Raw genomic sequence first — 14,201 nt, 5'->3', positions numbered from 1 at the left:
AATCTCCTGTCAGCTCTCCCTGTTTTCTGTGTATGAGCAAATGGCTTGCAGAAGGAGCAGTGGCTCGTGGCCATGTATTTAGTAACTGCATGGTAGCGACATGTGCATAGATACAGCGGAGAAAACAAACAGGAACGCCCCAGCCTTTAACATGATGGAGTAATCAAGAGCTGCTGGAAAGAATGACAACAATGGGCCAAGTGTATGCAGGAGACAGTGATGGAAGAAATAAGTGAGGGGGCGGGACTTTGTAGAGCTGCATAAATTACATGACATTGAAATTCATTGCCCCACAAAACTTGTTTTCATACCTTTGATTTTTTTTTTTTGGAGCAGTTGCAGAGCGTGCTCCCTCTTTTCCGGCATCACTAACTCTCTCTGACTGCTGCAGCAGCTGTTGGAGGAATACCTTTCTCACCTCCTCATCAAACACTGGAGGGAGTTTGGAGGCTTTTCTTGTTCAGGCTCCCCACCCATACTGTATATCTCCAGACCTTTAATTCACAGTGACACCTTTTCCGTCCCTTGCCTGCTTCCACTGTGCCTGAGCATCTGCTGCCTAATCACGACCGTCCAGGAGAAGAGTCCATGTAAAGTCTGGTGTGCACGCTGCATGGGCGTTGGTGATGGGGGACAGCGATCTGCTCGGCTCTGCTGTTTCTTGGGAAAGCCTGAGTCAGACTCGTGAAACTGGACCTCACCCAGACAGCTCTCTCTCTCTCTCCTTGTTTTTTCTTCCTCTGGTCTTCATCACTTTCTTTCCCTTTCATTCTCATTCTCATCCAAAGCATAGAGCTTTTGATCTCTGGTTCGCTCTTCTTTGCTTATCCCTCGAATCTTCTGGAAGAGCTACCGGGATTTTCCAGTTCGAAAAAGTCAAATTGAATAATGGTGACAACACGTGGGTGCGTTTGTCCAGTCCTGCACAGGAAGCATTTATGTTGATGTCTGAGTGAAAGAGAGACCTGTTAACAATTTAGTGATCTAACTTAATAAATTATGTCTTTCTCAAGATCACGTTAATAATCCGTGGCCTTACAAGAACTAAATGAGCAGTAAAAGTAAAAAACTGTGGTTTGGCCGTCTGACGGTCGTCTCTGACAGTGTTAGTTTGGTTACAGACAGCAGTCACGGGGTCATGATCCTAATAAAAGCCTGGACGCAGGAAACAGACGAGACTAAGAGGAACATATTAGCCTTAAAAGCAACAAGATAACTTTCCCATGCTTTACACTCCTTAACATACAGAGATGCATCTGTTGGTTTGCGTAATTTCATTGCAGCAAGTTTGGCTGCACAAAGCTCCAAGTACAGTAACTTATACCCACATGGACAAACACAGACACCAAGGAACGAGGGGAATTCCCACCTCCCACGCTTAAGGCTGCTCCCGACATTAAACGTGTGCACCTCACATAAACAAGTGTGTTGTTTTGTTACCGTAAACCACATGTCGCGTCTCTGCCAGTCCTCCCTTCCTTCCTTTGCCCTTGTCATTAATAGTGGATTAAGTAACGCTTGCTGGGCCGACATCTGGTGAACGCGACTTTGAGCTGAAGGTGTTGCTTTTACAACCACCTTCCATGTCATTACTGCAGAATAACATCAAACACAGTGGCCATTTCTTGTGGCCAGTTCTTTCCATGTTGAGGCAGAATAGTTAATGTGCCACAAATTTGTACCAAACATTCCTCAGTAATGTCTCTTTGTCTGCTACCGGATAAGCGTAAGGTGATGGAAACAAATTAAAATGTCAGTGAGTTAGTCTGTGAGAACTACTGCTGTGTAGGGCTACCTGACTATCATCAGGAGTCCAGGTGAGATAAAAGCTAATCAATATTTTAAAGCTCTAATCAATATTATATATTTCCAATAGATGGCATCACGACCTATGATGTGAAAGGTGTTTGTAGTGACGATTCCACAGAGAATCTTTGCCTGACGCTGCAGTTCTCCTCATCTCTGCGGTTTCGGTGAATTGTTTGGGTTTCACGCTCTGTCACTTTCCTGTTTTAAGTCAGACTCAGTTCTTTCATCACTGTCGCTCCCAGCAGCAGCAGCAGCAGCAGCAGCAGCAGCCTGAAGCGTTGTGGAGCAAACACTAGTTTTGTCAAAACTGAATGTTTCAGAGGTCTCGTGTCTGACAAGCCAGAGGATGACTGATGTGACTCCAGTATGGCTTCTACAGCAGGACTATTCCAATCATTTTGAATGGAGTCTCAGTGATGAACCTGTTGTCAGTCGTAGGGTTTTTTCTGCCTCTTTACTCTTTACACCAACATGGACGATGTCAGTCGTCTCTCTGCTCTAATGCCTTTGCGTTGCAGCACTCAGTATAGGGATCATGTAGATGAGGATATTTTCAAAGCTAAATGGCTAAATGTTATACATGTTTCTACACTGTTATGAAACATAACAATAGCAAAGCTGGATTTGGTTGGGGGGGGGGGGGGGGGGGTTATAGACTCATTCACAGCACATTGAATTCATCACAAAGCACCTTTTTGATTGCAGGCCACAACATTTGATATCATCCCCTCTAATGAGAGAAATTTCTATTTCAGTTTTTGGATTTGTCAAGAACAGAACAGTTGATTGTCTTGATATGTGGAAGCTGATTGAAATAAAAAAGGCACTTACATGTGGGAACTCGCTAAACTCATGTGCTGCGTCACAAATCAGATACTTCACTCAGTACACTCGCATGTAGTACACTGTGTACACAGTACACTCACTGGTGTAGTGCATGAATTTCAACAAACAGGGTGGTGTTGCTCCAAATCAAGCACTGCTGTTGTGCACTCAACGCAACAGGTGACCCTGATTACCGCTGCTTTGCTTGCTTGACTTCAAAACATTTTACTTTCCTGTGTGTCCCATGTGTCATGCAACATGGTATTAAGCTGCCAACATGTCACAGTTTTCATGAGTTTAAAAATATGTTGGTGGTCCCTCTTCTACCACTACGTAGATAGTGCCTGCTTAGGGTGAGAGGTGTCCATCGGTTTACATTCACTTCTGGACCCTTTTGAGTGCAGCATCCAGGTACTTACAGCACACTGCATGTTGGCAAACAATGTGAACATGTTAAAGCATCAAAATAACAAGTGTGAGTCTGGAAGTTAGATAATTGAGAAACAGGGTCACGAAGCAAAGGTGTTTTTACATTTCCAAAAGCACTATCATCAATAGTATTTTCTATATATATTATATATGTTATAGCTGTAGGTTTAGAGGGAGGGAAATCTGCAGTGCAAGAAAGTGATGATTAACTCAATAGGTATTCCTAATTGATTAGTTCATTAAATAAAGAAAAAGACAGTAATCAACTTAAAGGCTTCCTGTAATGAATTGTGCTGTACAATGTTGTGCATTTTTTAATCTTCAGTTCACATTCATATCTCCTCACATCAGAGTTTTACTGCTGGTATCACTGGAAGAGGATTTAGTTGTGCGGTGAGTTGGGAGACGAGCACAGGGAGCCGGTGACTGATGAGTGTGTATCTCCTCACTGCTGCTGACTCTGTTTGACTTTGGAGTTGCCAGAAGTCAATGGATTCATTCATGGTACTTTCTCTCTCCCTGCAGCTGTAGTGTGTGTGTGTGTGTGTGTGTGTGTGTGTGTGTGTGTGTTAGAGAGAGAAAGTCAGTGAGAGAGGGAACGAGACAGAAGGCGGAGGTGGTGGGGGGGCGATTCACATTTAACCTGTAACTTGAGAAGCTGATAACAAGGAGAGAATGAAGAATTAGCTTGCGAGGAAGGAGTTTGTGTGTGTGTGTGTGTGTGTGTGTGTGTGCGTGTGAGAGAGAGAGAGAGACTGAAAGACAGTGAGACAGAGAAAGAAAAGAGCTGTGCCTTTGTTTCCTGAGCTCATGTCCCGTTCCCCCCCTGATCTTCCTGGGAAATTCACTTCGATATTTTTTCTCTTTTCTCATTACTCATGTGTCTCCCCATTTGGGAGGAGGGTGAAAATGAACTGAACAAGAGGGAGGAGAAAAGCCAGGCAGCGAGCGAGAGGGAAACAGCTATAGCCTGTGGCCAGACTTTGCCTGCTTATTCAGCGCTGAATGCTGCACTGCGCCGTTTCCAGTTGTGGGATGACTCTTTAGACATTTTTATGCTCGTTTTCTTGGAGCAGGAGTGAGAGAGGGAGAGACTAGCCAGACCTATTAGCTCGGAGCCTGAAACACACACACACACCAACTCTCTCTCTCTCTCTCTCTCTCTCTCTCTCTCTCGCTTTATCTGACACACACACATTGTACACTCCTCCAGCTCCGCGCTGCACCAAGGTAACAGTGAGTGGATTTAGCTGTAGCCATCTGGTTGGAGCGCAGAGAAAACCTCTGCTTCACAGAGGGGGGAAGAGGGAAAAGGACGATGCAGCACTGAAACACAGCCGGACAGAGAGAAACCAAAGAGTGAAAGAGAGAGAACGACAAACACAACTAACAACACACACACACACATACACAGGCGCGCTGACACAGGATGGCCACCGCAGTGTTTCAGGTAAGGAGCGTGGCTGCTGCCTGGTGTTTGAGCTCTCGGCTGTCCCGAGTGTTGGCTGCACTGTTCTCTGTTTCACAGCAAACCCGCTGCATTGTGCATTTGCTTGACTGGCAGGGAGCAGAGAGGTCTAAGTGCTCTCAGATGTGTGTGTTTCCAGGCGTGTATGTGTCGGGGCATAGGTGCTGTTCATGTTGGGAGGTTTTACTGTATGTGAGCAAATGTGTTCTGGTTTTGCATATGTGTGTGTGTGTGTCTATATATATATATATATAGACACACACACACACACACACACACACACATATGTGCATCTATCATATGTATATATATATATATATATATATATGATAGATGCACACTTTTTATGTGCATTTGTAAAACAGACATGTTTTAGTGTATGTTCGTCTGCAAGCACAGAGCACTGCGCTGCTTCTGTTGTGCGTTCACTGTAGCTGGTAGGGATGACAGGAATGTATGTACTGTAAGTGTCCATGTAAGAGGGAGAAATTAGATTGTGTGTTTGTTGTATTAGTGGAGACTTTGTATTTGTTTGTGTAATATAAAGAACTGCTTGTGTTTTCAGTGCTTGCATCTGTGTGTGGTCTCCTTGGCTTACTGTGTTATGTGGTTGGTGGCCCATGGTCATAGCTGGAATGACAGTGGTGGCGTATGTCTCCTCTTGTTTTCATTCCTCTCTTCTCTTCTCTTCTCTTCTCTTCTCTTCTCTTCTCTTCTCTTCTCTTCTCTTCTCTTCTCTTCTCTTCTCTTCTCTTCTCTTCTCTTCTTTCTGGCCCAGAGGTCAAAACACTTTGAAAAAGAAACTGCCAACAAACATTTGTGGTAGAAAGTGATATCTTACCATCATCTATCAAAAGTATTTTACGTTCTGCATGTGTGGAGAGAATGTGTGTGTATGTGTGTGTGTGTATGTGTGTGTGTGAGTCCTGCCGCAGTGTTTCACAACAGGACCTTGCAAAAGTTGTTGCCCAGAAAACATCGCCCCAGGCGTGAGAAATCCTGACAGCACTTTGGGAATTTTTGGCACGTAGCTGAGCGAGTTACAATTGCCTCCAATTTGCTTCAAATTGAGGAGAACAAGAATGAGGGCATAGTGTGAAAACATAGAACATATTCTTAAACAGATTTGTGAAGCACTGTCTGTCCGTGCACAGCTGTGTTTTCACCCATCAGCCCCGTCTGTGTGGCTGTCTGGAGTCTGAGTGGATTTTTTTAAATTGTAATTTTTCAGCACCACATTATTCTCTGTGAGTTAAGGGTTAATCTGTGTTCAGCTGCTCAGACATGCCTCTAATCAATGTGTTAATATACTGTATTTCAACTGCAGGCAGAAGCAGGTCCCATTGGCTGTGGCGGGAATTTGCCACCAAATCCCTGAGCCAAATCATCAGAAATTACACAACCGAATTAAACCGTTAGGAAAAGGTGACCCCACACCCACTGTGCATTTTCTATGGACCCTGTTGCTTTCAAGTAGAGTCCGCAGAGCCAAAAGATTAGCAATAATGCATGACCCATCTTAGTTGATAAATTGCCGTGCTGCAAATTCCTTCACAAAATTGCAATTAATCAAATTATGAGCAATTAATTGACAAACTGCACTTTGGTCTTTTGGGCCCTGGGGGCCTGGGACTCTGTGACCAGCCTTACAAAGTAAAGACAGTCTCTGGTTGCCACTTTAGCGAAGAGGCAAAGTGTTTCACAGTGGTAACCAGGGGATACGGATTACATTGAGAATATGCTGCCAACATCATGTCATTGAGTTTTGTTTCCTAAAAAATTCTAAGTCCCGGATATGAATATAAAACCACAGTGTTTGACATCAGGCTTGTTACTAGTTTCATGTGTGACCCAGAGCCGGTTCCTGTTCGCTGTGTGACAGATCCGCTCCCCGTGCACAGTCCCTCACTGCATCCCGGAATTCCTCGGAAGCATTCCTTAGCCAACGTAAATGTAACACAGCACTGTCCCGCCTGGGCAGCAGCATTACCCATGACTCCTGGTGGTGTGGGAATGGCGTACATCCACTGCCCGAGCCGGACTGGATTTCAGAGGAGACATTTTTCATCATTACTGTCTGCCGGGGGAGGCAGCGCTCCGCTCAACCCCCTGTCCCTCCTTCAGGCAGGTCGTGATAGATGCTTAACCACAGACACAGTCAGCCACACTGAAGCCAAGACAGGCAAGAAGGAAGGACTGGGAAGTTTGGGAATGTGTCTGTTGAATGACTCTGTGTGTGTGTGTGTGTGTGTGTGTGTGTGTGTGTGTGTGTGAGTGATTCTGGGATTAGGGATACGGCAGTGGTCCATGGACCATAAAAACCACCAGCATGAATTGTCATGCTCGTCTGCTGATGTAATCCTTCCTTGTATGTGTGTCAGGCTTTACAGGCTCAGCTTAACCTCTTGTTTAACTCTGTTTTTAAAATCAGATTTTACTAAATGATATTTAAAGGTCCCATATTTTACACTTCTCCTGTGTTTTATCTGAAGTGTTGATATCCATAAGAAGAGGTTTTTGTTTGGAGACACAAAAATCATCTCAGTGTAGTTTTACATCTCTCCTCTCTCAGGCTTCTCTCTGGAGCTCCAGCAACAACAGGTCTGTGAGCCAATCAGAAGAGAGGCTCACAGCCTATTTTCTGATTGGCTGACTGTTTTCTGAGAGATTGAATAAAAATATAGCAGATTTCAGGTAAATACTCAGAGAAACCAAATCCTGCAAGGTTGGATGGTGGGTCCAGGTGGGCAGGGCTTGGGGCATGGCTGAGGGCAGTGACTGCTTTGTTGTGACATCACAAAGTTCCAGAAGTCCTGACGGCTGGTTTTAAGGCTCAGTTTCTGAATACAGGCTGTGTGCATTTCTCTGTGAACTGAGGCTTTGATACTTTCACAGTATTAATACAGAACCTAGACCTACTTTATAATCACAAACACATGGACATCTACCTTTAGACTATATGGGACCTTTAAAAATGTCTGTTATGGAACTGGAAGTTTTGTTAGATAGATAGAGAACTTGGCATTGGTCCTTGATTGAAGGGCATGAAGATACATTGTGATATAAGCCATATATCATTTGTTCAATGTTATGCCCAAGTACAGTATAAAGTTTGCATATACAGTGTGGGCTAAATCAATACATGGCACAAAACATCCTCTCTGTTGTAATACGCTCACAAAACACTCTGCAGAACTTTAATGTGGGCACAGCGATTTATTTAATCCTTTTGTCCTCTGGACTCAGAGTTGGCAGATACTGCGGACCTGCAATACATTAGCAACATAAATAATCTGTAGCTGTACTGAGGCATCATGCTGTACACTTTGGCTTTTAGTATAATTAATGGCATCCAATGAGTGCACAATAAAAGCTTCACATTTTTCAAGGGCATCATATAATGTTTCACTTATGGCAGTTAGTTAGCAGGTCGTCTGGCACACGTGAGAAACTGCTGTCATAGGCCCAGAGGAAGGCGTTTAAAGAGTGTACGAAGGAACATATCCGGAGACTAATGTTGCTGTTAAAATGAACAGTGGACCCCTTCAGGATTTACTGCTCTGAGGCTGTAACAACTTTGTACTGTGAGGCATGAGAAGGCCCACCAACCTGGAGCACGTCATGCCCGTTCATCCACTCAGAGCCGACGTCATGTTTTCAGTTTTATTGTTTGGTTTTATTTTTGTGATACAACTCAAGCTGATGTTTCCTTTTGACCAGAATTGTGCATCAAATCAGGTTTGTTTTCCAGACGCCTGAGGTCACTTTGATTTGTTGGTCTCTACTCAAGAAAGCCTCAACTCTAAGTGAATGTATATGCCCACAATCCTTGTTTCTCCCATCTCTGGCCTTTGGTTATTGCTGGTGCCAGCACGCTCAGACGAAAGCTCTCTGCAGACCCTCACAGTCTAATACCCCTTAAATAGAGGGACTTCTTATAATACCCCTAAAAAGGGGATATTATAGTGAAACATTTAATGATGGCTAATCTTTTAAATGACTCCATGCAATCAAGCTTGAGGCCTGGTATAATGGCCCTTTCTTAAACAGCGTTTCCAGTTTCAAAGACAACAAACTTATTGGGAAAGAGGGAAAAAAAAATGTCCGGCTTTCTGCAACGTGGCTTCTTTCTTTGACAAGTGGCTTTACTTTTTTGCTCACCAAATCCTGTTGTTCGTCATTTTGTTTGGCAACATCAAGATGGCCGCCCCACCAGTTTCCAAACTGTCCCTGCACACTCTCCTTACCCCATGTTATAGCTGTGGTAGAAGTCATGATGCTGTGGTGGAGGTAGATGTTTAGAAGTTGCAGATCTATACATTTATTCAGCTTTTGATGCCCTCAGATGCCTTCGCTGAGACTCGAGGTAGAGGGGAAGAATCAAGTGCAGCAGTACTGTTCTCCAGAATCAGATGGACAAACTGTAGATCTTTGCTTCTGGAAGTGGCTGAGTAGAATTAGTAAGAAAAAAAGCTGCTGGTGTTTTTACTCCTGCTAAAAACATCACCACTGAAATGCTCCTCGAGACTTAGTATAGTAAATCTCCAAAATGTCTACCTCACCTGATAAAACAGCAGCTTTCAGACTATGATGTGAAACATGAAAATGTTTTAGCTTTGATCCACATTCATTTAGTCAGTGCAAAACATCACTGAAACTACAGTTTGTTTCCATATGACTGGGCATCCAAGTGAACACTACGTGAAGTATGTGCCCTGTGTGTGTGTGTGTGTGTGTGTGTGTGTGTGTGTGTGTGTGTGTGTGTGTGTGGCTGTGCCAGCAGTCAACTGGGAGGGTGGAGAGGTTGTTTTCCTTTTTTTTTTTTTTTTTTTCTTCTTATCAAGCCTTCATGTCTCTCAGAGGAATGTTTATAGAAAGCAGACCTGTTTCCTCAGTTGTGCCAGAAGGCCTTCATATTGTTGTTTGCTTTTCACGGCTGATTGATGGGGAAAGGGGCTTGGTCTCGAACAGAAAGGCAGGAAACATCGGTGCCAGGTTCCTGGATCTATCCAAGCAGCTCAGACTCAAAGGCTGGCATGTTAAAAGATGGGGACATGCTAGTCTGGCCCTGAATTGCATCTGTATACAGCATTAATAATTCTCTTTTTACCCTTTTCTTACTTTATAATGTAATATTTCACCTATTTCACAGGCTCTTGTGTAATAGTTGGCAGTCGGGATGTACATAAAAACATATTTATTATTTCTATAACTTGTGTTATTCTCTGTTTGATATTTTAGCCTTATTTCAAGTGTGTAAATGCTGTAAATCAAAATTTAATGTCCACAGCAGTTTCTCTCAGCTTGTTCATGACCTGCTATTGGCAGCGCTGCTTTTGCCTTCCTAGACATATCATTAATATTTATTACCATAATATTTGTGCTGGAAACACAGCACAGCTGTGATTAATACTTGCAGCACTCCGGTTATGCAGATCTGTGAACCGATCAATATTCAAATGCACATTGAATGTCAAAACATGTTGGATGATTGTGTACAAAACAGCACAGGAGTTGTGAGAGAGATAGATGAGAAAGGCAGCGAGAGACTTTGACAGGATTAAAAGCGAAACCCAAACCTGCAACATCTTAACAGCTCATCTTGTTGTGGTGTGCTGAACGCCGGCATGGTCGACTCTGTGCAGAGGTTTGCCTCAGCTTGTCCGATTTCCCCCCAAGACAACACCCCCCTGCCCTCCAGGATTCAGATGCTCCTCACGCGAGGTTATTATAGTTATTAAAGTTATTAAAGCAAATGCTCCTGCAAAATATACATTAAAACAGACGTGGCAAACATATCACAGCCTGCACCCAGTTTGAGACTGAAAGTTCTTGATTTTGGAAACAGCAGCTGATGAAACAGTCTCATATTTAGTAGCTGTTCTGGAGCTTTCAATCACATCACATGATTTTCATTAGCAGCTAGAGTTGCCCAGTTGTCATGGATTTGAGCATGTTACACCTATAATACCCGGTGAGGATGACCACTGAAAGCTTCAGACCTTGGGGTGAACATCTACATCCTATGTCTTTTATCTGTTCTCAATAGAACAGTACGCCTCAGAATAACAGTGATGTACGATTATGGTTAAGACTGTGGCAAATCCTGCACTTTACCATGGTAAATATTAGTGTGCAGTCACCACAATAACTGTAATAACTACAATATGATATTATGTGGTTATTTCCCTGTGTATTTAAGATTAGAGTGAAAGACATACATCAAGATTTTCAATCATTTTTTGGGACTAGTTTCTAATCCTGCAGTCAGTTCTGTGGTTTAAGGAGAGAATCAACTTTAAAGTCCCCCTTTACTCAAAAATGTGTTTTGCTTATGGTTACTCAGATGTTTGAGCTTCACTGTGCAGAGTGACGTACATGCAGAGTTTGACAGTAGGAGGCTGTTTTCACATTCATCCGCAGATGTTTCGTAAATGTAAAAGCATAAGTAGGATTTTGTGATCACGCTCAGTTTGGAGCCAGTTGTGGTGCAATAAGCAACTTGCACAAGTGCGATGTGGAAACTTGAAGTCTCAGTGGACTTCTCAGTGAAGTTAGAGATATTTGTTCCCAGCAGTTAAATGTTTTATAAAATGAGCAATGTTTATATATTAGATTAAAATTCATGTCACATATTAGTGGTCAGAGGTGCACCGCCAGGAGAGGCAAACCAGGCAAATGCTCGGGGCCCCCTTGGGGAAAAGGGGCCCCAATAGCCCCTCATACTGGCACATTTTGCAATGAAGGGAGCAGTAGATGTAATTAGATGTAATTTAAATGTGTGTATATATATGAACACTTTTGAGGCATCAATGGACTTGTGGAAAAACTGTATCAGACACCAATTATTATTCTAGTCTTATTCAACTGTATGTCTCAAATCATGTCTGCAGGGGATCTTTACTGTTTTCCCTGATGCCCCCACTTCTCCCAGTTCACAGTCATGCCTGCAACCCTTTCTCATTCGAGTCTTAGTCCTTCTCATGTGGCTTGTTCAGCTGATCTGTGCATGTCTTTACACTGGTTCCCGACATCTCCTGTGAGAGAGCAGCTGTCCAATGACATCATGTGGAAAAATGTTTTCATGTGAACATTGTCACTAAGATACAAAATGGGAGGAAGCTGAGAGCCAGGTTTTCACTTTTGACAGAGAGTTAAGCTCCTCCTGGCTTCTTGTCTGTGAGCTAAGGAAGACAAAACACCTTGCTTACATTTCCCTGTCCTGTCCTGTACTGTACTGTACTAAACTGTACTGTACTGTACTGTATTGTACTGTAGTGTGTGCACAGAGATCGACCAAACTGGTATTGATCTTTTCATCTGACTCTGGGTAAGACTGCAAACAAGCACATTTCCTGAAATGTTGAAGTTTTGCTTCAGCACTGAGTCCAGGATTTGGATAAATTGAGTTGCTTACCATCAAGAAATAGCTCTGCAGGTAAGAGTCTTGTATGACGGGAAATGCAACCAGCTCTTTAAACAGGGGACATTCGCTATAGATGCCAAAGGACATGCAGCCCCCTCCTCAACTCTGATTCTTCATGACTGCCTTCTCCCTCCCTCCTCATTCTCCACCACTTGGCCTGGTGCCAGACAGTGAGAGCCATGATAAATGTGTAAATCAGCGTGCTGGTAAATACCGGCTCTCGGCTGAAAGAGCCTGGGAAGGGAACGTGACCCCCGCTGTAACTGTGGAACAAAAGAAACAAGCCGTAGCTTCTCCCCTCTCCACGCCGTCAGTCCCGTCCAACAAAGACGGGGTGAGAATGAACAGGCGCTCCGCTCGGCTGAAGGCCACTTTGAGTCCCGGCCGTGGAGAAGAAACATGGCAGGGACATACGGAGTCGGTTGGATCCCTCGGGCGTCCAAGTTGTTTATACACAGGCAGACATTATGCATTCATGATTATATTGTTTGTCTTTGTATGTATTTGATCTGTCACAGATTTATCTCTGTTTGGTTATATGCCCCTGCAGTGACGTCGATCTTTATCAAGTGTAAACACATGCAAACTTGCTCCATGACGCTTTAATTGACTGCACTGTATACATACTGTACAGGAGCACACATTGGTGGTGCTGACACTCACATTGTACAATAGGGCTGCCACCAACAGTTTTTTCATGATCAAATAAGCTGTCAGTAATTTATTTATTTTTGGGTTAATCAATAACCATGCAGAACAAAAAAAAGTCCATTACACGTTTTAAAGATCCCATATTGTACATGGTGAGATTTATGTTTTTTTTTTTATTATAAAGCAGCACTGAGTCCACAGAGAAATGCACAAAGCCTTCCTTTTTGTCGATTGACAAACTGATTCATCGATTTTCATCATCTTTTCAGTGCTAAGAATTTGTATATTCATACTAACTGCAGCGTGTGCTAAGATAAAGATAAAAAAGAAACAAGACACAAACATGTGCTGTTCCATTCCTGAAGTTTTTCTTTTGCTATGAAACATTAATCAGCGGTGTAGAGACGCTCAGTCGGGTATACGTCCCGTTGTCCAGTCTGCTCAATAAATCTGTGATTTTCCACAACTTCCCCCGGAGAAAAACAGAAGCTGGAGAGAAACAAAAGAAAAGGAAAAGACTTAGATGTAGAGAGGTCGGAGGAGAAGAGGTAGAGAAGACAAAATTACCGTGGACTAGTAAATAATCATTCAGTATACATTCAGTAAGTGCATCGAAATTGTAGTAAATCAGCGATTATAGATGGAGAAGCAGATGTGATGGGGCATGGGCACTTGGACCGAAGCTCTCCCATCATTCCTTTCTGCTTTGATAATATCCCAGTAAACCCATACGGCCCGGCACTCTGGCACACTCCACCATCACGGCCGCAGAAAGCCTTCTGTTACTGGTTATGCCTCACAAATTGAATTTGCACACTGAATAGTTCTGCTGGGATGTGCCTGATGCAAAGATCTGGATAAACATAAAAGCTTTCAGGGCAGCCGTGTGTGAGTATGCCAGCGCAGAGGGCTGGGGAAAGTTTTTTGCTCTTGTCCAAGCTACCCCACATTACAGTCGTTTCACTGCTTGGAGTAAAGCTGGAATCTGCCTTTTTCTGCAGTGATTTATCACTCTGCACTCTGATTTTCCTACATTAGATCTGAGATTTGTAGACATGAGCATAGCAGAGATTTGAGTGTAGCTTGTTTACCCAAATAATGGCTCAATTCATCATTTATTTAAGGCCCTGCGCCGGTCACGTCATTAGTGAGGATTATTAACATATTCAGACCCGGGAGGTTGACATCAGTTACATAACGTGACTGTGTCTGGAGTGTGTCAGGAGCTAACAGGAAGCAGACCGCATGTGAACGCTGTCCTACAAGCCAGAGACGTCTGACATGGACTTTTGTCCGTAGGAAATAGGCCCTTGTTTAATGCTGTTAACACAAGCATGTACGGAATGCAGCAACACAATTATCCTTTATTATATTACACTCATTTGAATACTCTCGATAGCATCAACACACACTCTGGGCCAGGCCTCCTCCCCACGCACGGCAGAACACGGACAAAGGCTTTGTGTAGGTTTTCATCTAAATTCAAACAGGATTCATTTGTTGGATTCATTGTGTCCATTTCATCCATTAGTTTTATAGGTTGTTTTCACACTTGATTCACAAAATGTAGATTTAAGTATTTGATGTTAAAGG

At 43.3% G+C, this 14,201-nt stretch overlaps 1 protein-coding gene across 11 annotated transcripts in view; it reads left to right on the top strand.

Moving 5' to 3' along the window:
• Positions 1-14,201, top strand: part of tns1b (tensin 1b) — a 161,797-nt gene that overhangs the window by 68,672 nt on the left and 78,924 nt on the right. The window contains exon 1 of one of the 11 annotated variants that reach the window (XM_071472734.1): positions 3,868-4,513. The exons of the other annotated variants lie outside the window; for them this stretch is intronic. Coding sequence (XP_071328835.1) covers positions 4,493-4,513 — 21 coding nt within the window. The 5' untranslated portion in view covers positions 3,868-4,492. Of the gene's footprint in view, positions 1-3,867; positions 4,514-14,201 lie in introns of those variants that run through there. 11 annotated transcript variants of the gene reach the window in all.

Source organism: Trachinotus anak, unplaced genomic scaffold (assembly GCF_046630095.1).
Source record: "Trachinotus anak isolate AG129_WGS33_773 ecotype Australia unplaced genomic scaffold, CSIRO_AGI_Tana_v1 ptg000039l, whole genome shotgun sequence".
Taxonomy (NCBI): domain Eukaryota; kingdom Metazoa; phylum Chordata; class Actinopteri; order Carangiformes; family Carangidae; genus Trachinotus; species Trachinotus anak.
This window is presented reverse-complemented; position numbering and strand designations above follow the sequence as displayed.